This window comes from Rhinatrema bivittatum, chromosome 1 (genome assembly GCF_901001135.1).
Source record: "Rhinatrema bivittatum chromosome 1, aRhiBiv1.1, whole genome shotgun sequence".
Classification (NCBI taxonomy): domain Eukaryota; kingdom Metazoa; phylum Chordata; class Amphibia; order Gymnophiona; family Rhinatrematidae; genus Rhinatrema; species Rhinatrema bivittatum.
Window position 1 is genome coordinate 239604688 of NC_042615.1, and position 23724 is coordinate 239628411.

The 23724-nt window shown below is 44.8% G+C and overlaps 1 protein-coding gene across 4 annotated transcripts in view; it reads left to right on the top strand.

The window, feature by feature from the left end:
• Positions 1-23724, top strand: part of KDM3A (lysine demethylase 3A) — a 546931-nt gene that overhangs the window by 135169 nt on the left and 388038 nt on the right. For 3 of the 4 annotated variants that reach the window (XM_029592841.1, XM_029592851.1, XM_029592832.1), the window contains exons 7-9: positions 9157-9234; positions 9320-9392; positions 11301-11386. In XM_029592841.1, coding sequence (XP_029448701.1) covers positions 9157-9234; positions 9320-9392; positions 11301-11386 — 237 coding nt within the window. The remainder of the gene's footprint in view (positions 1-9156; positions 9235-9319; positions 9393-11300; positions 11387-23724) is intronic. The other variant, XM_029592861.1, reaches the window with a different exon arrangement.

Here is a 23724-nt window from a genome sequence, read left to right on the forward strand (position 1 = left end):
GACTGCGTGGAGATTGAGCGGGCATTATTAACCGAACAAGGGGTTTCTCACACGGTACAAACCATTCTTCTCGAGTCTCGGAAACCATCCACCAGAAGAAGTTACTCCTTCAAGTGGAAACGTTTACGCTACCTGGTGTAGCGAAAGGGATATGTCACCCATAGACTATTCGCCAGCATCCTTGCTAGACTATCTACAGTCTCTCTATGAGTCAGGGTTGGCAACCTCTTCTATCCGAGTGCATCTTAGTGCGATTGCAGCTTATCATAGACCTCTTGATAACCACTCGGTGGCGGAACACCCGCTACTATCTAGATTCCTCAAAGGTCTTCTGCACCTACGCCCACCGGTGTCTAAACCACCGATACCTTGGAATCTTAACTTCTTGAACAACTGATGCTGCCTCCATTTGAACCCATGGAATCTGCACACATGAAATTTCTCACAGGACAAGAAGGATGGTTGTCCTCACAAATGGGTGACATCGAGGATGGAGCCCAACCACGGAAAACTTCTGTCAAAGTTTCAGGAACTTTGACTGGCCCCTACTGGGCATGCCCAGCATGGCACTAACCCTGCAGCCAGCAGGGGTCTCCCTTCAGTCTTCTTTTTTCCGCGCAGCAGTAGCCACACGGTCAAAGAGCTCTAAACCACGTTCCTGACAGGAATTCTTCAATTAAAAATTTCTGAAGAAAATTTGCCCCTCAGGGGTCTCCCCCTTCAAATTTTTTCATCCGCGGAACGTCGGTAAGTTTTTGCCGTCGTTTGGTCGACTACAGTCTAGTTTGGCAGTCGACAGTCCCGCGGCTAAATTTTTGGCCTATGGCCATGGCGTCGGGTTTCCGTCGATGTCCGGACTGTACCCGAACTATGTCAATCACAGACCCACAGAGTCTGTGTTTTGTGCCTAGGAAGCGAGCATGATGTCCTGACTTGCACCAAATGTGCCCTAATGACTCCAAAAGGTCGCAAAGCCAGAATGGAAAAGATGGGACTCCTCTTCCATGCTCGGACCCCAACGCCATCGATTGCATCGACGTCATCGGAACCGGCACCTTCGAAGTCTCATTGCCATAGACAGCCCTCCGGTGACCGTCCGCCATTGACGACTTCACGGCCATCGACTCCTGTCCCTTCCCCTGATCATCGAGGGGATCGGAAGGAGAAACATCGCCATCGACGTCATAAGTCTCGGCCCGTCGAGGAATCTGTCATCGACCTCCGTACCGTCCGAGCCTCCGCCAAAGAAGTCTCAACCAGAAGTGGCACCGTCCACTACTGTCTCGCAGACACCGAGGCAACCCTCACCCCTCCGGGGTTTGGGAGCCGCGATTCCACTGGTAACGGTGGTCCCTCCGGCTCAGCCTCAGCTTCCCTCTCCCTCTCCCGTCGAGCCGGGTCTTGTTACCCCAGGTCTCCGGGCAGAACTGGACCGGCTGGTCCAGGAGGCCATCGACAAGGCGTTACTACGGTTCCAGACTCCTCCGGCACCGAGAGTGGAACCGGTCACCGATCCGATTCCAGCAGCACTGGCACCGCTGCTTGCCCGGATGGAAGCACTCATGAATGCCCTTCCACCGGCAATACCCGGATCACCGACAGCATTCTCATCAGGTGGAGAAACACCGTATCGAATTCCCCCTTCGGGGATAGTTCCATCGGTGCCTTGTCGTCCCTCGCCACCGATACATTCCTCGGGGGCGATACGCACATCAGCTCCATCGAGGATTCCGATGCCGACACAGATTCCCTCGATGCCGACACCGGTTCCTTCGATGCCGGCATCGATACCAATACCGGCATCGATTCCACCGAGGACATTCTCGATGCCCCCGGTGATTCCTTCGAGTTTCTCAGAGCCTCAACCGGGGCCTTCAGGTACACAGCCACCTCATGGTCCTAAGGGTCATCCACCTGATCCTTATGACACTTGGGTTGATGATACCTCGACTGACACTGATGATTTGCCTTCACCACACTCTCCTCCGGAGAGTAGAAAGCGTTCTCCCCCTGAGGACCTCTCTTTCATAAACTTTGTGAAGGACATGTCGGAGTTGGTCCCTTTCCAGCTTCAATCTGAACAAGATGACAGGCACCAGATGATGGAATTGCTCCAATTCCTGGATGCCCCTAAGGTCATCACTTCTATTCCAATTCATCAGGTTTTTCTAGACCTTTTCAAAAAGAATTGGGAATCTCCTGGATCTGTTGCTCCGGTAAATAAAAAAGCTGACTCTACCTACCTGGTGCAGTCAGCACCTGGCTTTCAGAAACCACAATTGGACCATCATTCTGTTGTGGTAGAATCAGCTCAAAAGAAAGCTAAACGAGTAAAGCCACATTCTTCCATACCTCCTACTAAGGAAAATAAATTCCTAGATAGTATAGGTAGGAAGGTATACCAGGGAGCCATGCTGATTTCTAGAATAGCTTCTTATCAGCTGTATATGACTCAATATAATAGTCATCCTTAAACAAATGCAGGAGTTCTCAGATGCCTTACCAGAACAGTTCCAGCCATAGTTTCAATCCCTACTAAATAAAGGATTTGAAGCTGGGAAGCATGAAATAAGAACAGCTTATGACATATTTGATGCTTCCACTAGACTTTCTGCTACGGCTATCTCTGCTAGACGCTGGGCTTGGCTCAAGTCATCTGACCTTCGCCCGGAGGTTCAAGACAGGCTCTCTGACTTGCCTTGTCTAGGGGATAACTTGTTTGGTGAGCAAATTCAACAAATTGTTGCTGAACTAAAGGATCATCATGAGACACTTAAACAGCTCTCATCCATTCCTCCTGACTTGCCTTCTAAACAGCCGTTTAGAAAAGACTCCAAAAAGTCTTTCTTCCGGCCACGGAAGTACTATCCTCCACTAACCAAGGCTAGGCCTGCGAGGTCATACCATAAAACTCAACCTCGCCAGTCTCGTAAACAAAAGCCCGCACCAGCTCCACAACCTGGCCCTGCGGCGGGTTTTTGACTGCCATTTAGAGAGCACTTGCCAAACCCCTCTTCCAGCCATACCAGTAGGAGGTCGGCTGTGCCACTTTCTAGAAAAGTGGCGTCATATTACCACAGGGTTACCATCTGAACTTCATGACTCTACCTCCCGACTCCCCACCCCTGCAGGCGTGGAGACTCACTGATCACTCTGTTCTTTTAGAGCAGGAAGTCTCTCTTCTCCTACAGTCAAACACTATAGAACCCGTTCCTCTCTTACAAAAAGGACTAGGGTTCTACTCCAGGTACTTCCTGATCCCAAAAAAGTCAGGGGGACTTCGTCCCATCTTGGACCTACGGGCCCTCAACAAGTACCTTTACAAGGAGAAGTTCAAGATGGTAACCCTGGGCTCGCTTCTCCCTCTGCTGCAAAGAGGGGATTGGCTCTGCTCTTTAGACCTCAAAGACGCATATACCCACATTGCGATCACGCAATCTCATCGCAAATATCTGCGTTTTCTAGTAGGCCGCAATCATTACCAATATCGTGTGCTACCTTTCGGCTTGGCATCCGCACCACGAGTTTTTACCAAATGCCTCGTGGTAGTGGCAGCCTTTCTGAGGAAGGCAGGTGTCCACGTCTACCCCTACCTGGACGATTGGTTAATCAGGGCCCCAACCCAGCAGATAGCTTGGTCCACCCTGACCCTAACAATTCAAACTCTGCTTTCTCTAGGGTTTCTTGTCAATTACAACAAATCCTACTTAGTCCCATCTCAGACCTTATCCTTCATTGGGGCAGACTTGGACACCTTACAAGCAAAAGCCTTCCTTCCTCATCCACTGGTTCAAACCCTTGTGTCCCTAGCTCGCCAGGTGCAGTCTCAACCCACAGCTACAGCTCGCCAATTCCTCAATCTACTGGGACACATGGCCTCCTCAGTTTATGTGACTCCCATGGCCCGTCTGGCCATGAGAATCACGCAATGGACTCTGAGACTGCAATGGACACAAGCTGTTCAGCCTCTGTCCTCCATTGTTCGCGTCACCGATGCACTCCGTCTGTCTCTTGCCTGGTGGACAAATCAATCCAATCTCCTACAGGGCTTGCCTTTTCTTCCACCAGATCCCCAAGTACTCCTCACCACCGATGCTTCCAACATCGGTTGGGGAGCCCATGTAACAATTTACAAACTCAAGGGTTCTGGTCACCAGAGGAAGCCAAACACCAGATAAATTTCCTGGAACTGAGAGCAATCCGATATGCTCTCAGGACCTTTCAAGATTGCCTATCAAACCACACAATCTTAATTCAGACGGACAACCAAGTGGCCATGTGGTACATAAACAAGCAGGGAGGCACAGGCTCCTTCCTTCTGTGTCAGGAAGCTGTGCAGATTTGGGCAGAAGCCCTTTCCCACTCTATGTACCTCAGGGCCACCTACCTGCCGGGAGTAGACAATGTATTGGCAGACCAGCTGAGCCGTGTCTTCCAACCACACGAGTGGTCACTCGACCCCTTGGTAGCGACCTCTCTGTTTCACAAATGGGGTTATCCCCACATAGACCTCTTTGGGTCCCCTCAGAACCTCAAAGTGGACAATTACTGCTCTCTCATTCGGAGCCAGCACTCTCGGCCGAGGGATGCATTCTCCTTCACGTGGACAACTGGTCTGCTCTATGCATTCCCTCCACTTCCTCTTCTGTCGAAGACTCTCGTGAAGCTGCGTCAGGACAGGGGAACAATGATCCTGATAGCACCGCACTGGCCACGCCAAGTGTGGTTTCCCATACTCCAGGATCTCTCCATCCGCAGGCACATTCCTCTGGGAAAGGACCCGCATCTGATCACTCAAAACGACGGATGCCTCCTCCATCCCAACCTCCAAGCCTTGTCCCTGACGGCATGGATGTTGAAAGGTTAGTCCTTCAACCGTTTGACCTTTCGGATTCAGTTTCTCGTGTCCGGAAGGCTTCACGAAAGCCTTCCACAAGGAAATCTTATTCCTACAAATGGAAAAGGTATACATCATGGTGCACTTCTCAGTCCCTTGATCCCCTTTCCTGTCCAATTTCTAAATTCTTGGACTATCTCTGGCATCTATCAGAATCAGGTCTAAAGACCTCTTCCATTAGAATGCATGTCAGTGCGGTAGCAGCCTTCCATAAAGGTATCGGGGGTGTTCCTATTTTAGCACAACCCCTTGTTACACGTTTTCTTAAAGGATTGCTCCATTTGAAGCCACCTTTACGTCCTCCGGCCCCATCTTGGGACCTTAACCTGGTTCTTGGTCGCCTTATGAAACCACCTTTCGAACCTCTTTACTCCTGTGACTTAAAATATCTCACATGGAAAGTGTTATTCCTTTTGGCTATCACTTCAGCTCGCAGGGTTAGTGAATTACAGGCCCTAGTTACCTATCCGCCTTACACTAAACTCCTGCAGGACCGGGCGGTACTCTGCACTCACCCTAAATTTTTACCTAAGGTAGTTTTGGAGTTTCATATTAATCAATCCATCATACTACCTATCTTCTTTCCCAGGCCCCACTCCAACTCCGGGGAACAGACTCTGCATACCCTAGACTGTAAACGGGCTCTAGCTTTCTATCTAGACCGTACAGTTGCCCACAGGAAGAGCACTCAATTATTCGTCTCTTTCCATCCTAACAAGTTAGGGCAACCTGTGGGTAAGCAGGCTCTTTCCTCCTGGTTGGCGGATTGCATCTCCTTCTGTTATCAGCAAGCTGGCATTCCATTTCAAGACCGTGTTAAAGCGCACACTGTGAGGGCCATGGCGACTTCAGTAGCACACCTTCGATCGGTGCCGCTTCCTGACATCTGCAAGGGTGCAACCTGGAGTTCCCTCCATACATTTGCAGCCCACTACTGTTTGGACAAAGCTGGAAGACAGGATTCCATCTTCGGCCAATCTGTCTTGCGTAACCTTTTTCCAACATGAGGTACCAACACCCTTCCACCTTCCTGGTAGGGTGCGGATGCCCTCTACCAAATTCCACCCCAGTTGTTGTGCCTGTTGCATGCCGTTGGGTACATTTGGTGCATGTTAGGAGATCCTCAGCTCGGTACTCACCCATTTGTGAGGACAACCATCCTGCTTGTCCTGTGGGAAAGCAAATGTTGCTTACCTGATGTAACAGGTATTCTCACCGGACAGCAGGATGTTAGTCCTCACGAAACCCGCCCACCACCCCGCGGTGTTGGGTTCGTTTTTATTTTATTTTCGGCACTGCCTGTAGCTTTGAAACAAGACTGAAGGGAGACCCCTGCTGGCTGCAGGGTTAGTGCCGTGCTGGGCATGCCCAGTAGGGGCCAGTCAAAGTTCCTGAAACTTTGACAGAAGTTTTCCGTGGTTGGGCTCCATCCTCGATGTCACCCATTTGTGAGGACTAACATCCTGCTGTCCTGTGAACACCTGTTACATCAGGTAAGCAACATTTGCTATCTCACCTGGAAGGCAGTGTTTTTAGTTACCATAACCTGTGCGCGCAGGGTTAGCGAACACATTCTCTCAATAGGACATCTCAACTATTTGTATCATTCAGCCCGAATGCTCCTGGGCTGCCAGTAGCAAAACGTACAATCTCCAGTTGGATTGTACAATGCATCCAGTATTGCTATTCCAAGAAGGGAACCGCACTTCCTTCACTGCCAAAGGCCCATCAACTACGGGCTATGGCAACATCGATAGCACATCTACAGAATGTTCAGCCAGTGGACATCTGTAAAGCAGCCACTTGGTCTTCGCTGCATACCTTCACAACCCACTACTGCATAGATAAACAATCTGCAGGAGATGCAACACTGGGACAATCCATTCTGCACACCATCTCTAAGTAATTCCACAACTACCAAAATATTGCGCATGCTAAGAAGATATAAATACAGCGTGTACGGGAGCTTGGGACTCCCATACAGCATGGCTAATTCAGCCCTGCTATCGATGGGAAAAAGCAAGTTTGCTTACCGTAAACTATGTTTCCGTAGATAGGATGAATTAGCCATGCTGACCCACCCACCCCCTGGCAGTCGTGGCTTCCCCGCGGCTTCCCCGCTACGCTCAAGCTTAATTACAGACTGAGGAGAACCGTTGATTCCTGCGCGGGAACCCACGCGCAGCCGCAGAGGATCAAAGATCTTCACTCTGCTATGAAGCTCTGCCTCCCGGGCCCTGATTGACAGTTTCCATACAGCATGGCTAATTCATCCTGCTATCTACGGAAACATCGTTTACGGTAAGCAAACTTGCTTTTCTGCATCACATCTTGCTGAGCTGGGAAGAAAGAAGTTTATGCAAAAGTGTAAATTTGTGATTATACTAATATTAAGCTAGTTCATACTAAAACTCTTAGATGGAAATCAAGGTTAACAAAAACAAATAACGTTTTTATTGAACCAACATAATATATTTGTTGTCTAGCTTTTAGGAGCCATTACTTCCTCGTGTCAGAGTAGAATGAGCCATGATGTTCCTCAGTGTGTCTACCAGACCAGTGGGTTGTCTCCTCTTCTGCTGCCAGCGGATGGAAAAAAAACTTTAGACCCAGGACAAGCAGGATGGTAGTCCTCACATATGGGTGACATCATCGATGGAGCCCTCTCACGGAAAAACTTCTGTCAAAGTTTCTAGAAACTTTTGACTGGCACACTGAGCCCACTGAGCATGTCCAACATGCCATGACCCCTGCAGCCACAGGGGTCTCCCTTCAGTCTCTTTTTTTTTTTCCGCGTTGCTTTTAGCCTCGCATTGAAGGAGCTCTGAGATTTCTCACTATTTTTTCCTTACGGAATATTAATAATAATCATATTTGTCAGAAATATTCCCTCTCGGGTCTCCCTTTGACATCCCGTTCGGTGAGTACTCTTTGGAGTCTTTTTTTTCCCCCATCGATTCCGGATACTTTACTATCAGTGACATTTTAGAGCAAAATTCACAATCTACCTGATTGTGATTTGGTCCTAGACACCTGTAACATTGATCATGTCCGTCCGTGATCGACATTACTTTCCCGCAACTGCAGGGTTTAAACCCTTACTTTGACATTTTAATTCTTTTCTGTTTTTAAACTGAGGAGAAAATAGCTCTGCGTGCGTTCCCGCTCGTGGAAAAAACAGACTGAGAAGATTCCATTACTTTCCTGTGCGGGAACACATGCGCAGCCGCAGAGAGCAAAGCTCTGTTCTCTGCTTTGACAAGCTCCGCCTCCTGGGCCTGATTGACAGATCCCATGACAGCATGGCTAATTCAGCCCTGCTATCGACGGGAAACTGTGCTTTCCCTTTTGTCAAGATTTCATCAAATATCTCCTGTCCACCCATTCTGATGTGTTTTGTTCCTTTTGTTCCTCAAGGTGCGGAAAGATAGTCTGGTCTAAGAAGATCTTTCACAGTTTTTAAAGTTTTTAGCAATTGGATGTTTTTCATGTTTCATGATCTGTTCAGTGCTTTATCATAGGAATACTAGTTTTCTCTGTGCTGCACATCCTGTAAGTAATGGTGATGTCACAAGGAAAAATGCTCTTGCTATTTGCTGGTAGGGGGCATGACCTTTTAGCTTTGCTCACTTCTTATCTACTTGTCCTTGAATATACTGCCCCTATTTTAGCAGTTAGTTTCTAGAAGTCTAGGATATTTGCCTTTGAATGACCCATTTCTGCTTATGCTCTTACTGAGCCACACCATCCGGTGATCACGGGATCCCAAGTGATCATACACTAACATAAGAAACTCTCCCCATTGGTAAGCACCAGCTGCAGTATCGCTGTTTCCCATATGGATTCCATTACCAGTTAACAGAACAGTTCTTGTGCAGAGAATCCAGGATCTTCCTGCTTTAGAAGACAGTGCAGCCAGGATGTCCCAATAACACCTGGTAGAGTGAAATCTCCTAGCCTTAGCATCTTTCCTTTATAGCAATTCTGTGAATGTCCTCTATTAAATCTAACTGATTTTCTTCTGTCTGTGATGGAAGTCTATATATTACACCAATATGAATAGATGTTCCATTATTTTTTCCATATTATCCTGTAATGCTGCCTTCTTGCCTTGTAAGTCCTGCATAGTTGAATTGCTTTAATATTAGTGTTTTAAAATATATAGTACCACTCCTCTTCCTAGCCTATCCTTATTGAATATTTAGCAGCCCAGTTTATCTATATACCATCTGTGATTTTGTGTACTATGTCTGTTACAGCCACTTCATCCAAGTTGCTCTTTTCCAGGACGGCTTCTAGATCTGAACAGTTGTACTTCTAGGAGGGCTTTTACAAATGTAAATAAAATACTGACTTTACTGAGTTCAAAGTAAAAGCTTTAATGTCTTGAAGTTCTACATATGAGTTTTCTTTTTATTTAAGGTTCCTGCTTTGAAAATAGTTGATCCAGCTTTGATTCATATTGAAATTGTATGTGATAACCAGGAGCAGTGTGGTAAGTCATGTTTATTTGAAAGCTGTGTTGTGTGAAGGATAAAAAAAAAAGCAAATTTAAGTTTGTTTAAACTGTTTATTGAAAGAAGCAAGCAAACAAATGCCCAACATACATTGATTTCTTATGTATATCAAGCAAAATATAAAACAGTTACAATGAACCAAGTAATGTATTTTACATTTTTCCTCCCTTTACCACCCTGCCAAAGACTGTTTATGAAGAAGTAGGAGTAGAAAAAGAGATTCCCAATACACATTTCTCTTGTCCCCCATTAGGTAGATCTAATAACAAAGTAAAGCTAGTAAGAAAAACAGGTGCTTTAACCCATACTATTCTGATCATGCCAAAACAATCTCCCAGAGATGGATAACACTAGAAACAGATCTTCTATAAACCAAAAATCCTGATAATCCTTCCCTCCCCCTTCACCAACCTTTCCTTAATATTTGTATATATCTAACCCATAATGCAAATTTTGGTAAATGGTCATCCCATTAGTGAAGTTTTCTTGCAGAGGGGGACATAAGGTTGTCATCTTTCTCCACTGTTCTTGTCCCTGAAACTTTTATATGAACCATTCAGTTCAATACAAATATTACGAGTGGATTGGTGGGCAAAATGTTCAAAATAGTGCCCTTTGCAGATTTGCTTGTCTACTTCTGCAACCCTCATGCATCTTTGGCTGAATTGATGGGAGAATTTATGCTTTTTAGTTCTTTTCCCTAGTTTTAAGCTTAATCTCCATAAGTCTGAAGCTATGGTCTCTCATGCTTCAGTCAGTCTTAATGCAGTACAATCTTCTGTCTTTGGGCTGCGGACTCTTAGATATGTAGGGATAGTGCTTCCTATGTATCGTAACATATACAATGTAAATATTCTTCCCCTATTAAATAATATGAATATATTTCTGGCCTGGAACAGTTTACCACTGACTTACTGGTTCAGCAGATTTATTTAAAATGATTTATTTAAAATGATAATATAACCTATGTATACGTCAATAATCTCTCGACCCCTGTACATATTACTCCTCTTGTACCTGTACATATTACTCCTTTTGTACCTGTTTTCACCCACCCACCCTCCCCCCTGCCCCCTCCCCTGTCTCGACCACCCCTACCCCTCTTTCCACAAGTTTGCTAGTTTTTAGTTTTTGCTCTGTTTTCTGAGCTATGTTAAACACTGTTCCTTGTAAAGGCTTTGCCTATATATCCATTGTTGTAAGTTATCTGTAAACCGGCACGATGTGCAAACGGTTGCCGGTATATAAAATTAAATAAATAAATAAATAAATAAATCTTATGGCCACAGTGGCTGTATGCGCTGCAAATGCTCCCTGTTGTAAAAGAGGGAGATAAAGCTGGGCCATGCTATGCTTTACTGGGTTTTTTTTGGCAGGGAAGCAGGCTAGGATCCCTTTTTAGTAAGATGCTAGGTGGTTGGAGAGTGGGAGGCTTGGGTATCCCTAATATGGAAAAATATGGTGTCTGCTACAGCATGTCAGATTGGATCTTAGATACCTCACATTTTACACCTCTGGAGTTTGAAAAGAATCTTATAGCCCCAGCTCATCCTCATGTTCTTCATACCAGAGTGAGGCAGCTGCTGCCAGCACTACGAAACAATGTATTAATAGATCCGCTACAGAAAGCTTGGTCTTACCTTTGTGTGCAGTTGGGGTATTCCTCAAGAGACTACTTACCTGCCATTATAAGGAAACCCAGCTTTCACTGTAAAACCTTCTTTCAGTGGGAGGCTCAGAGTCTGAGTCTTGTAGCCCAGGTTGTAGCTGCTCAGGGTCAGTTTCTTTCTTTTCATAATTTGTTGACTAGCTTTGCTTTGAACACCAAGCATTTTTATGCTTACCTTCAGTTGTGACTTTAAATTTAAGCTTTATAAATGTTGCAGGTAAAACTAAAGCTCGTGGAACAAAAAGAAAGTCTTTGGAGAATGAAAGAAATGGCAAAGTCAAACAAAAGAAGACTACGTCTGAGGTAATTAAGGTTACCTTACATGCTGTGCAAGTCATTAGAAGCTCTTGGATTCAGAATTTATATCCCCATCCAGCAAGGGGAGACCACCTGCTGGAATGGATAACATGTATTAGTCAAATAGTTGCATGCTCTTTTGTGGCTATCAAAACATGAATGTCCCTTACATCCTCTAGTGAGAAGAATAAATTTTTGTTTTTTTCAGGGCTTCCTTAAGTATGACGCATTGTGCAATCTAGCAAACATTTTTTCACTTGACTAGCCACAGGTGCTTTAAATTTTGCAAGAGTTTTAAAGGGATTTGTGGAATTTGCCTAGTAAAAAGTGTATTCTCTGTGGATAAGCAGGACTAATTTCAGCCACACAAATGGGCAATGTGAAACATGTTCTATGAGCTAAGAGAGGTTTAGAAGTCTCTCAGCAAGTGCGGATGTCCTCTAATTGTAATTGTGAGTCTGGTTTTCTTCTGCTGTGACGGACTGACATTTTTGAATGACTTAGCAATTTGCCTTTTAGGTAAACTTTTTTTTTTTAAATCTTAATTTCCTCCTCATTCAGTAAGACCAGTCCAGACCAAATGGGTTATGACCACCAACCAGCAGATGAGACAGAATAACAGGCCTGCTGATATCACCCCTTAGAATCATCTGTGCTGACCTCAGCCTGCCAGAATTCTGTCTCCAGCAGATGGTAGATAGTGTGCATCACAATGGAATAAGGCCTGGCTAGGCTAATCAGGAAAAGTGGATTAGTAGCAGCTCCTGAAGTGAGACTTGCTCTCCTTCAGTTCAGCATTGCCCTGGTATTAGAAGCTGTGTAAAAAAAAAAATGTAAAAAAACAAAACACAGCTGCAGAGATGAAAGCCTGATGCTCCCTTTCTTACATAAGCACATTCTCGGCCAGGGGGGCTTCCAGAATTTTTCTGTTTTGGGTTAAGCTATGTGGTCGTCTTTGCCCTCCTACACTGTCTCTCCCCTTTCCCCCCCCCCCCCCCCAGGTCATCCTACTTCTCCTGCATCTCTCCTTCTGACTTAGAGTTAACTGCCTGCTTTGTCAAATTAATGAAAAAAAAAAACATTGCAGGAAGCTTGGCCATGGTACAGAGCTTGCAAGTGAGCGGTAAGAACCATTTTTGGTAAGCTACTGCTTACACAAAGAAGAATATCTGGTAGAACTGAGGGAGACGAAGAAATTAATCAAGATGGCAAAAAGTCAAGCGGAAGAGAGGATTGCCAAAGAGGTAAAGAGTGGTAACAAAACATTTTTCAGATATATCAGTGAAAAGAGAAAAGTTCAAAGTGGTATAGTGAAATTGAAAGGTGGAAAGGATCAATGCGTGGAGAGAGACGAAGAAATGGCAGAAATATTAAATGAATACTTCAGTTCTGTGTTCACTAAAGAGGACCCTGGAGAAGGACCGACACTAGTTAACAAGAAACTGGAGGGGAATGGAGTAGATGTAACTCCATTTACAGTAGAAAATGTATGGGAAGAGCTGGTGAAACTGAAAGTGGACAAAGCCATGGGGCCTGATGAAGTTCATCCCAGAATACTGAGGGAGCTCAGAGATGTGCTGGCAGGTCCGCTGTGTGACCTATTCAATAGATCCCTAGAAACGGGAGTGGTGCCGAATGATTGGAGGAGAGCGGTGGTGGTCCCGCTTCACAAGAGTGGGAACAGAGAAGAGGCTGGTAACTACAGACCGGTTAGCCTCACTTCGGTGGTGGGAAAAGTAATGGAGTCACTGTTGAAAGAGAGAATAGTGAACTATCTACAGTCGGGAGAATTGCTGGACCAGAGGCAGCATGGATTCACCATTGGAAGATCCTGTCAGACAAATCTGATTGACTTTTTTGACTGGGTAACCAAGGAATTGGATCGAGGAAGAGCGCTCGATGTCATCTACTTGGATTTCAGCAAAGCTTTTGACACTGTCCCGCACAGGAGACTGGTGAATAAAATGAGAAGCTTAGGAGTGAGTGCCGAGGTGGTGGCCTGGATTGCAAACTGGTTGACGGACAGAAGACAATGTGTGATGGTAAATGGAACTCTCTCTGAAGAGAGAGCGGTTTTAAGCGGTTGTACCGCAGGGATCGGTGTTGGGACCGGTCCTTTTCAATATCTTTGTGAGCGACATTGCGGAAGGGATAGAAGGTAAGGTATGTCTTTTTGCGGATGACACTAAGATCTGCAACAGAGTGGACACGCCGGAAGGAGTGGAGAGAATGAGACGGGATTTAAGGAAGATGGAAGAGTGGTCGAAGACATGGCAGCTGACATTCAATGCCAAGAAGTGCAAAGTCATGCATATGGGGAGTGGAAATCCGAATGAACTGTATTCGATGGGGGGAGAAAGGCTGATGTGCACGGAGCAGGAGAGAGACCTTGGGGTGATGGTGTCTAATGATCTGAAGTCGGCGAAACAATGTGACAAGGCGATAGCTAAAGCCAGAAGAATGCTGGGCTGCATAGAGAGAGGAATATCGAGTAAGAAAAGGGAAGTGATTATCCCCTTGTACAGGTCCTTGGTGAGACCTCACCTGGAGTATTGTGTTCAGTTCTGGAGACCGTATCTCCGAAGAGATAGAGACAAGATGGAGGCGGTCCAGAGAAGGGTGACCAAAAAGGTGGAAGGTCTTCATCAAATGACTTATGAGGAGAGATTGAAGAATCTAAATATGTACACCCTGGAGGAAAGGAGGAGCAGAGGTGACATGATACAGACTTTCAGATACTTGAAAGGTTTTAATGATCCAATGACAACGACAAACCTTTTCCATAGGAAAAAAATCAGCAGAACCAGGGGTCACGATTTGAAGCTCCAGGGAGGAAGATTCAGAACCAATGTCAGGAAGTATTTCTTCACGGAGAGGGTGGTGGATGCCTGGAATGCCCTTCCGAAGGAAGTGGTGAAGACCAGAACTGTGAAGGACTTCAAAGGGGCGTGGGATACACACTGTGGATCCATAAAATCAAGAGGCCGTCAATAAAGAGTGGGTGGCTCGCCAGAATGACGGCTACTGCCTGGAGATAATACCCTTATTCAATAAACATACACATGGTTACTGTGACTCCAACATCACTCTAAGCTACAACAGCAAGAGGAAATGTGGAATAAAGGATTCGCACTCACAAAGTGGGGAGTAGCTGGCTTGTTACGGCGGTTACTACCCCAAACCAAATAAGCCTGATACTTCACTTTCAATGCATATCCAGCATAGCTCTCTGCTTCAACGGCAGGGGAGAAGAAAAACTGATACTTCACGCATATCCAGCATAGCTCCCTGCTTCAACAGCAGGGGAGAAGAAAAACTGATACTTCACGCATAGCTCTCTGCTTCAACGGCAGGGGAGAAGAAAAACTGATACTTCACGCATAGCTCTCTGCTTCAACGGCAGGGGAGAAGAAAAACTGATACTTCACGCATAGCTCTCTGCTTCAACGGCAGGGGAGAAGAAAAACTGATACTTCACGCATATCCAGCATAGCTCTCTGCTTCAACGGCAGGGGAGAAGAAAAACTGATACTTCACGCATATCCAGCATAGCTCTCTGCTTCAACGGCAGGGGAGAAGAAAAAAGGATTCGCACTCACAAAGCAGGGAGTAGCTGGCTTGTTACGGCGGTTACTACCCCAAACCAAATAAGCCTGATACTTCACTTTCAATGCATATCCTGCTTCAACCGCAGGGGAGAAGAAAAACTGATACTTCACGCATATCCAGCATAGCTCTCTGCTTCAACGGCAGGGGAGAAGAAAAACTGATACTACACGCATAGCTCCCTGCTTCAACGGCAGGGGAGAAGAAAAACAACCAATAAGGGCTGAATAACACAGTCTGGGTAAAACAAATAAGCATGGGTGTAGCTTGCTTATTGCGGCGGTTACTTCCCCTACTTCCCCTACTACCCATAACTAATCAAGCTTGATATTTCACTTGGTTGCAGCTCCATCACTGCTCTCTACATTAATGGTGGGGGTGGAAGGGAAATAGAACCAAAGAGCTAAGAGAAACATAAGTATGAGAAAAAAATGTGAAGCTTGCTGGGCAGACTGGATGGGCCGTTTGGTCTTCTTCTGCCGTCATTTCTATGTTTCTATGGTCACAAGAGTGCTATTAGGTGTGCAGAGGGAAGAGCCCTAGGGAAAGCAGTGGCTGCTTTGGAGGTAAGAAGCTCATGCTCTATTCAGTCTGTGATGAAGGCAGCTCTCTTGGGGGGGGGGAGGGGGGCCTGAGTTATCAGGGACATCTAAAAAGCCTTCTACAATCAGGGCCCTCTCTGATTTGGGATCAGTGGCCATTATGGATCTGTGAGGGTGTGCAGATGACAGGTTCTCTTCCTCTCACACCTGAAGGGAAGGTGTCTGGGGGTTCTTTGGGAGATTCCTTTATGTCTCTGGCCCTTTAAAAGATGTTTTCTTCAACACAAAATCTGATTCCTCCTTTGCCTGGACAAGTGAATTCTTGAAATGTTTGAGGCAGGCTTTTGTTATGGGCACAGAGTTGCCAAATGCAATTAGTGAGAAGGAGGAGAGGAAGTTAACTTTTCTCCTGGAAGGGGAGGGGAATGCTTTTTATGTTGTGCCTCTTCCATAAAGAAGAGCTAGTATGTCTTGATTACTTGGTCTTTGAGTATGCTAAATATAGTGGAAGAGAAGGAAGAGGCAGCTCCCAGTTCAGTGAAAGATCCCATTATGGTCAGTTAGAAAGCCTTCCAGATCCTTTCCTCTACATAAGGTGGTGAAGGATGTAATTGATCTGGAGTGGATGGCTCCTGAAGCAAATTTTAGAGATGGTGGAGTGCTGGCCAAGCTATGTCCTTTGGTACCTCAGGAGAGAGATAAGATGCCCTGTTCTGTTCAGTGCCCAAATGGACTACAGTTCCAGTGGAAGGCGGTATGGCTCAGAAGAATGGGAAGGTAGTCTGTGGTCAAACAATCCTGTGAAATGGTTAGCATGGCCCTGCAGCTGTATAGTGGCAAGGTCTTGCTCAGCATGCCCAAGAGGATCTAGTGGATGAATCTCTGCAATTGGAACTGGGAGCTTCGTATCTAGTGGATGCCTCCTTTGACTTGATATGGACGACTGCCGGGGGGTGGCATCCATAGTAGCAGTAAGGTGACTTCTTTGGCTGCAAAATTGGTCAGTCGGATTCCATTTCTGAGACCAATTTGAGTAAACTTCCCTTTAAAGGGCAGCTGATTGGATGGGTTGGAGAAAGTCTGGGGCAGTGCCTAGACTACCTAAGAATTCTTGTTCTCTTCCAGCCCGCAACAAGGTTTGGGATTCTAGGAGATAAAGGCAGGCCGATCCTTGAATGCTCAGAAACCCTGGTCATTTGGTAGGTATCAGTCCTTGCAGTCCTCCAAAAGATGAGGTAAGGACAGGCATTCTGGGGCAGATTCCTCTAGAGCCTCCCAATAAAAGCTTGAGGGCCCCTTCCCTGGTGTTGGAGATTAGGCTCAGATTGTTAGACCAGTGGATCTTGAAGGTCATTTTGAACATTCTAATGTAAGCGGCCAATTTAATTGCAGTTGCTGTGTGGTTTGAATAATGTTTTGCAGATCAATTTCTTTCATCATCCAGCTTTACCCATTACCTAAAATTTAGGGGACATTTTGATTGCAATACCTCCCAGGTTGTATATGTGAGTTTATCAATGTAAAAAAAATATATATAGGGCAAAGTTGCCAGTTAAGATGAGGATGATCCAGCTTAAGAGTTGCATAGGACAACTAAATTGGATTCACCACTTGTCAAATACTGGGTATAAATGAATTATACAGTAGAAGAATTTACAATGTTTTATCATACAACTGTGCTGCCCAAGAGGGGGAAATGTCACAGTACAACTGGAGAGAACAGTTCTTTACAAATGGCAAACTACAGTGCTGGTGGGTCTAAAACTCAATATTGAATGGGAGGCATTTTTATAATCTTTTCGTAGCGCTATTGTGCAATGAGGTTTTTCAAAATGAGGAATTTCCATACATGTTTCTGTTCACGGTTGTTAGGTGTCTTTAGAATAAATGTCACTGGAGAGTGACCTCTTCGAAAAGGGCTATCTTATTTTAAAGAGTCATGAGATCTTTTGGTCTTAAACCTCATTTTCAGTGTACCGAAAAGAAGTGGAGCAAGTGAGAGCTCCGTAAGTTCTGTGCGGAACAGTCATTTTATTCGTATGTGCTGTTAAGCATGCAGTTGAATGAATTTTAGGGTTGTATACAGTGATAAATTTTAATGTATGTATTTCAAAGCTGTTGTAAGCAGTCAAATATTAGTTATGCATTCTGTGTTTTAAGATGGGTGTACAGACATAATTGAAGTAAAGATGGCAGTAACTTTCTAGCTGTCCCCTGAGCATCAGCGCTTGAAGCAATAGTGGTAGGTAGAGTGGTGTTGAATTTGATACAGACTCTAGTTGCTAGACTCGGAGATACTATTGGTTATTTTTCTACATTTGTGGATTGGGGAACACGGTTGACACTAACTCCTTGAGGAAACCACTGGCATGGAGAAACTGGGTGGCTGACTTGCTACTTGGAGGAGGAAGAAAATATGAGGGAATCAATTGTATAGATTTGATGCTCAAAGAAAGGAAAAGAAATTGGGTTGAGTTCTCCAATTTGTTGTTGCTTACCCCATTCAGCTCTTGGAATGCATTTTTTTTTGTCTGTAAATCTTACTGCATATGCTGTCTGCTTGCCTCATTAGTAAAACAGACATGGGACAATGTCCATGAACTGTTCTAGTAAGAGACAGCTGTGTGCTATTAAGTGTTGTATAAAACATACCATAGGTTGTTTAATATTTAAATTTATTTTATGTAAAGGTGTTATTTTAGAAAATAAAGTATGCAGAAAAAGTAATTCAATAAATGTCAGATACATTTACAGTGTTTGTCATATTAAGTTATGTATAGTCAGTCTCTCACCAACCAATCAGCTGGTTCAACTGTTTGCCAAATAGGCTATCATGCTGCCAGCCAGAAGCTCAAAATCCCAGTTTTGATTCTCTTCGGGTTGCTGATAGGAACAGTCAAATGCACACAAACAGAGGGAAATACCACACCACCTCAGACAGACACCTCACAGTAACAGCATTACAAACTCCTTTCACTGCCAGACATTGTGAACTAATACAAAACCCTACCAAAAAAAACTCAAAATATATACAGGAAAATCATAACAGTAACATCAAGGATGCAAACAACCCTACCTTTGAAAAAGCAGCACTGAAACTATTATACTGGGTCCCAGAATACCAATATACATTACCTACTGGGGAAACGAAACAAACCTGATTGCTATAGACACTACACACTAGCAAATTCTCTCACCATAGACAGACCCTCACCAAATACAGAATAAAGGATCACAAATTAGAACCAGCAATATGCAGACAAAAACTGAAATGGAAACCCCAAGAAGCCAGACTCCACGTCTATAGTGCAACAATGGAAAAACAGAACAACCATCCTTATAAAACAAAATCAGGAAACATAAAGCATCAATTATAGTAAAATCATACTAATAAAAGAATAAATATTTTAAAAAATACTGACAAATAGAACATCTATTAAAAAGTCATTTACATTTTTTTTTAATTTCCCAAGCACCAATAAAATATTTCAAAACAGCACAAATCAAGTAGCACCCAATTAAAACAGTATGCTGTCCATACCTGGCAACTTGATTTCCAGTCACTTTGAGATTGTTGAGGGCTAAGGAGGACACCCAAAGTTTATCCTCTCTCGCTTATACACACACTGACCATATTCATTCTGTCTCACATACATAACATGCTCTCATACATATTCACACAGGCTCTAAGTACCTCTCCCCTAGATTCCCTCATACACAGGCTCTCAGCCACTCAGACCCCCTCTTGGGCCTGGTTTTATCAAAATGCTCTAAATATCACATGCGATAGGAAAAGGGGTGTGTTTTATGGTTATAGGCACTTTATTGCAAAGTGCACTAATACCTATGCGAAACGCTAACCTTTTCACACTTTGCGATACAGCCACTGGGTGGACCATTTTTATTAGTTTTGAAGCTCCCGGGGAGCCAGCCTGAGAGAGAGAGAGAGACTGACTAGCCATAGTGCCCTCACACTAGATACCTAATACCTGAGGTTTAGGTATTATGGAAGGGGTTAGGGGCCACTTTGACATTCAAAGTGAGATGAACGAACAGCACAGTGCTCACTTGTGAAGATTTGAGGACCTTCGGAGTGCGGAAAATCAGCCAAAGATGAGATTTATGCAATGTTCTCTCAACCTAGCTTGATGGACTCTCTCTACCTGGGTAACATCATGCTAGGTTGAGAGAACATTGCATAAATCTCATCTTTGGCTGAGTTTCCTCACTCCGAAGGTCCTCAAATCTTCACAAGTGAGCACTGTGCTGTTCGTTCATCTCACTTTGAATGTCAAAGTGGCCCCTAACCCCTACACTAATAAAACCTCTCCTTGAGTTACTAGGTGGGCTTCCCATAGAGAGATAAATATGTCTAGTGTGAGGGCATTATGGCTAGTCTCCCTCTCCCTCTCGCTCTCTCTCCTTCCTCTCTGGGAGCTTCAAAACAACTAAAACCAGCATGGGCAAAAACATTGCAATGTGCAATAAAGCCCTAATGCAAACTATCGCAAGGCCTAACGCTAATGAAAAAGGTGTAGTTAAAATCAGCATTAAAGCGGTGTGATAGAGCTTCGCAAAACTGTGAGCCCAGCCCACTCCTGCCCCTGACTCCTCCTCTTTTTCAGATTTGCATCACACCATGCGTTATGGTGCTATCGCAGGAGTTAAAGGCATTTTCGCATGTGTTAAGGGGTTTCACATGCGTTAAAGGTGCTTAACGCATGCGAAAACACGATTCGATAAATGAACCCCTTTGATTTTGCCGGCAGCCTCGGAGCCTCTCTTCCTACTGCCGCTGTCACTGTCGCGTGGTGATTGAGGAGAAGCTGATAGCTCGTCACTGCTTCTGGCACTGAAGCGTTGCATGATGAGCATAGAGAGTGCTGCTCTTGCGAATTCTAATACCGCGGACCTGCATATATGGTAAGGATGTCCACTGGCAGCTGCACAGCCTCTCTGTTTTGGCTACTGGAGTGATTCAGTCCACCAGCGGCCGCATGAGCCTTCCCCCGTGGTACAACATTACACTAGGCCCCAGACAACAGAGACGGGCACTATTGTCTTTTCTTCCTGGCTGTTGGTGACTTCCCACGATGGTTGGGCCCCCCTCATTTGCACATCCCTGCTTTAGAACACTGTTGATGTGCATGCTTGAGTTTTTGCAGGATGGACTTTCTAAAGGTTTGGTGCCTAATTCTTTGAAGGTTCAGGTTGCTGCTGTTGCATGCTACAAGGGGCAAGCCCTTGTAGCATACCCAGATGTGTTGCATTTCCTTGGGAGTGAAGCATATTAGGCCTCTAGTGTAACTCCCGGTTCCCATCTTGGGATCTTGGTTTAGTTTTGACTCAGGTGAGCAATTTTAGCTTATTGGGAACATTTTTGCACTGTTTGCGGACCCAGAAAGCAATGTTTCTCGTAGCTATTTGTTCAGCCGGATGGGTATTGAGTTGCAGACACTATTGTGGAAGCAGCTGCCTTTGTGTGTTGGGATTTTTTTAAGGATATAGTCAAGATTCATACAGTACCTTTTTTTCCTCCAAGGTGATTTCAGCTTTTTATCTGAATCAGTTTGCCATCATTCAGTAAGCAATGAAAAGAGTTAAAACTTTCTTCATTATTTGGCTGTGAGGAGAGTTCTGGTAAGGTACCTTAAGGTCACTAATGACTTCAGGCGATCATATAGTCTTTTTATTCAATAGTTTGAAAGGGTGAGGCTGCAGCTGAGGTTTCCATAGCACGTTCACGTAAAGAGGTCATCTAAGTAGCATATATGAGTAGCAGAAAGTCCTTGCTCAAGGAAGTTAGAGCATATTCTACTAATAATTTGGTATCTTCCTGGGTGGAGTTGAGGTTGGTTTCTTCACTGTATATCTGCAAAGTGGCAGCTTGGTCTTTGCTCATTTTTTCAAAGCATCATTTAGATGTGGGGCTAGACAGGAGGCCTCCTTTGCTGATGTGTTGAGCAGGTTTGACAGGGCCTTGCCCTATTAATGAGTATCTTTGGTACATCCCATTTATCTGACTGGATGATGAGGAAGGTGAAATTTAGTTCTGATCTGATAATTTCTTGTCCCTGAATCCAGTCGGACATGTCTAGGACCCTCTTTCCTGCCAAATCTTTCTTTTCAGATAATAGTGCAAGAAGGCATAGTGGGCCCAGTATTTTAATGAGTAGGTGATTTCTTTACAAGGCTATAGTTTCCAGGCTTTCCTGTTTGTTCTTTCATAGGTCAATGTGATAAGGTGCGTCTAGCTGAGCACCCGGTTTTACTTGTGGTTGAGCTTGTTTTGTTTGCATAATAGCTATTGATGCAGCTGAAATATGCGTCCTAACAAACGTGTACCAGATAGCGCACAATGCATGTAAATACAATGGAAATTAAGAAATTAACTATTACCGTCTCATGCAGGAAAGTGCGTCCAAAGGCTGGGCGCCCAACACACATTTTTCAATGCAGAAAATTTATCAGTTCTTGTGAACTTAGGAAAAGATTGAAATTTAAATACAGAAACCGAAACACAAGGAAAAGAAACATAGAACGGCAGAAAAAGACCAATCGGCCCATCGAGTCTGCCAAGCAAGCTCCCACACTTACTTTCCCATACTTATCTGTTTCATTATTTTTCCATACTTAATCTGTTTCATCTACCAGCAAGTTCAGGGCTCTTGTTGGTAACTGATTCAAATTTCCTGCCATCCCCTGTCATTGATGCAGAGTAATTTTGGAGTTGCATCAAATGTGAGCATAAGGCTTAATATGGTTAAGGGTAGTAACCGCCGCATCAAGCAAGTTACCCCGATGTTTGGTTACCCAGACAGCACAGATCAATGCCTTGTTAGATGTTGTCTGAATATAAACCTGTTTTCCACATTTTCCCGTACTGTTGAAGCAAAGAGCAGTGCTGTATATGTATTTAAAGTGATGCATCAGGCTTAATTGGTTTAGGTTGGCAACCGTTGTAATAAGCAAGCTCTATCTTCACTCTTATTTGTTTACCCAGATTGTGAAATTCAGTCCTTGTTGGTTATCTGAATGCAAATCCCCTTTTCCACATTTCCCCTTGCCGTTGAAGCAGAGAGCAGTGTTGGAGTTGCAAAGGCTTATTGAGTAAGGGTAGTAATCAGGTGGTAGCCTCCATTCCAGTACTCCACCCCCATGACTCTTCTCTTCATTCCCATCCTCTAGCCTTTATGGATCCACAGTGTTTATCCCATGCCCCTTTGAAATCCTTCACAGTTTTAGTCTTCACCACTTCCTCCGGAAGGGCATTCCAGGCATCCACCACCCTCTCCGTGAAGAAATACTTCCTGACATTGGTTCTGAGTCTTCCTCCCTGGAGCTTCAAATCGTGTCCCCTTGTTCTACTGATTTTTTTTTCCAACGGAAAAGGTTTGTGTTTGACCATGGATCATTAAAACCTTTCAAGTATCTGAAAGTCTGTATCATATCACCCTTGCTCCTTCTCTCCTCCAGGGTGTACATATTTAGATTCTTCAATCTCTCCTCATAAGTCATTTTATGAAGACCATCCACCTTTTTGGTCGCCCTTCTCTGTCCCTTCGGAGATATGGTCTCCAGAACTGAACACAGTACTCCAGGTGAGGCCTCACCAAGGCCCTGTACAAGGGGATCATCACTTCCTTTCTCTTACTAGATATTCCTCTCTGTATGCAGCCCAGCATTCTTCTGGCTGTAGCTATCGCCTTGTCACATTGTTTCGCTGACTTCAGATCATTAGACACTATCACCCCAATGTCTCTCTCCTGCTCCGTGCACATCAGCCCTTCACACCCCCCCCCCCCCCCCCCCAATCAAATACAGTTCTTTCGGATTTCCACATCCCATATGCATGACTCTGCACTTCTTGGCATTGAATCTCAACTGCCATATCTTCGACCACTATTCCAGCTTCCTTAAATCCCGTCTCATTCTCTCCACGCCTTCCGGCGTGTCCACTCTGTTGCAGATCTTAATATCATCCGCAACAAGACAGACCTTACCTTCTATCCCATCCGCAATGTCGCTCACAAAGATATTGATCAGGACCGGTCCCAACACGGATCCTTGCGGCACTCCACTTAACACCGCTCTCTCTTCAGATTAAGTTCCATTTACCATCACACATTCTTCTGTCCCTCAACCAGTTTGCAATCTAGGCCACCACCTCGGCACTCACTCCTAAGCTTCTCATTT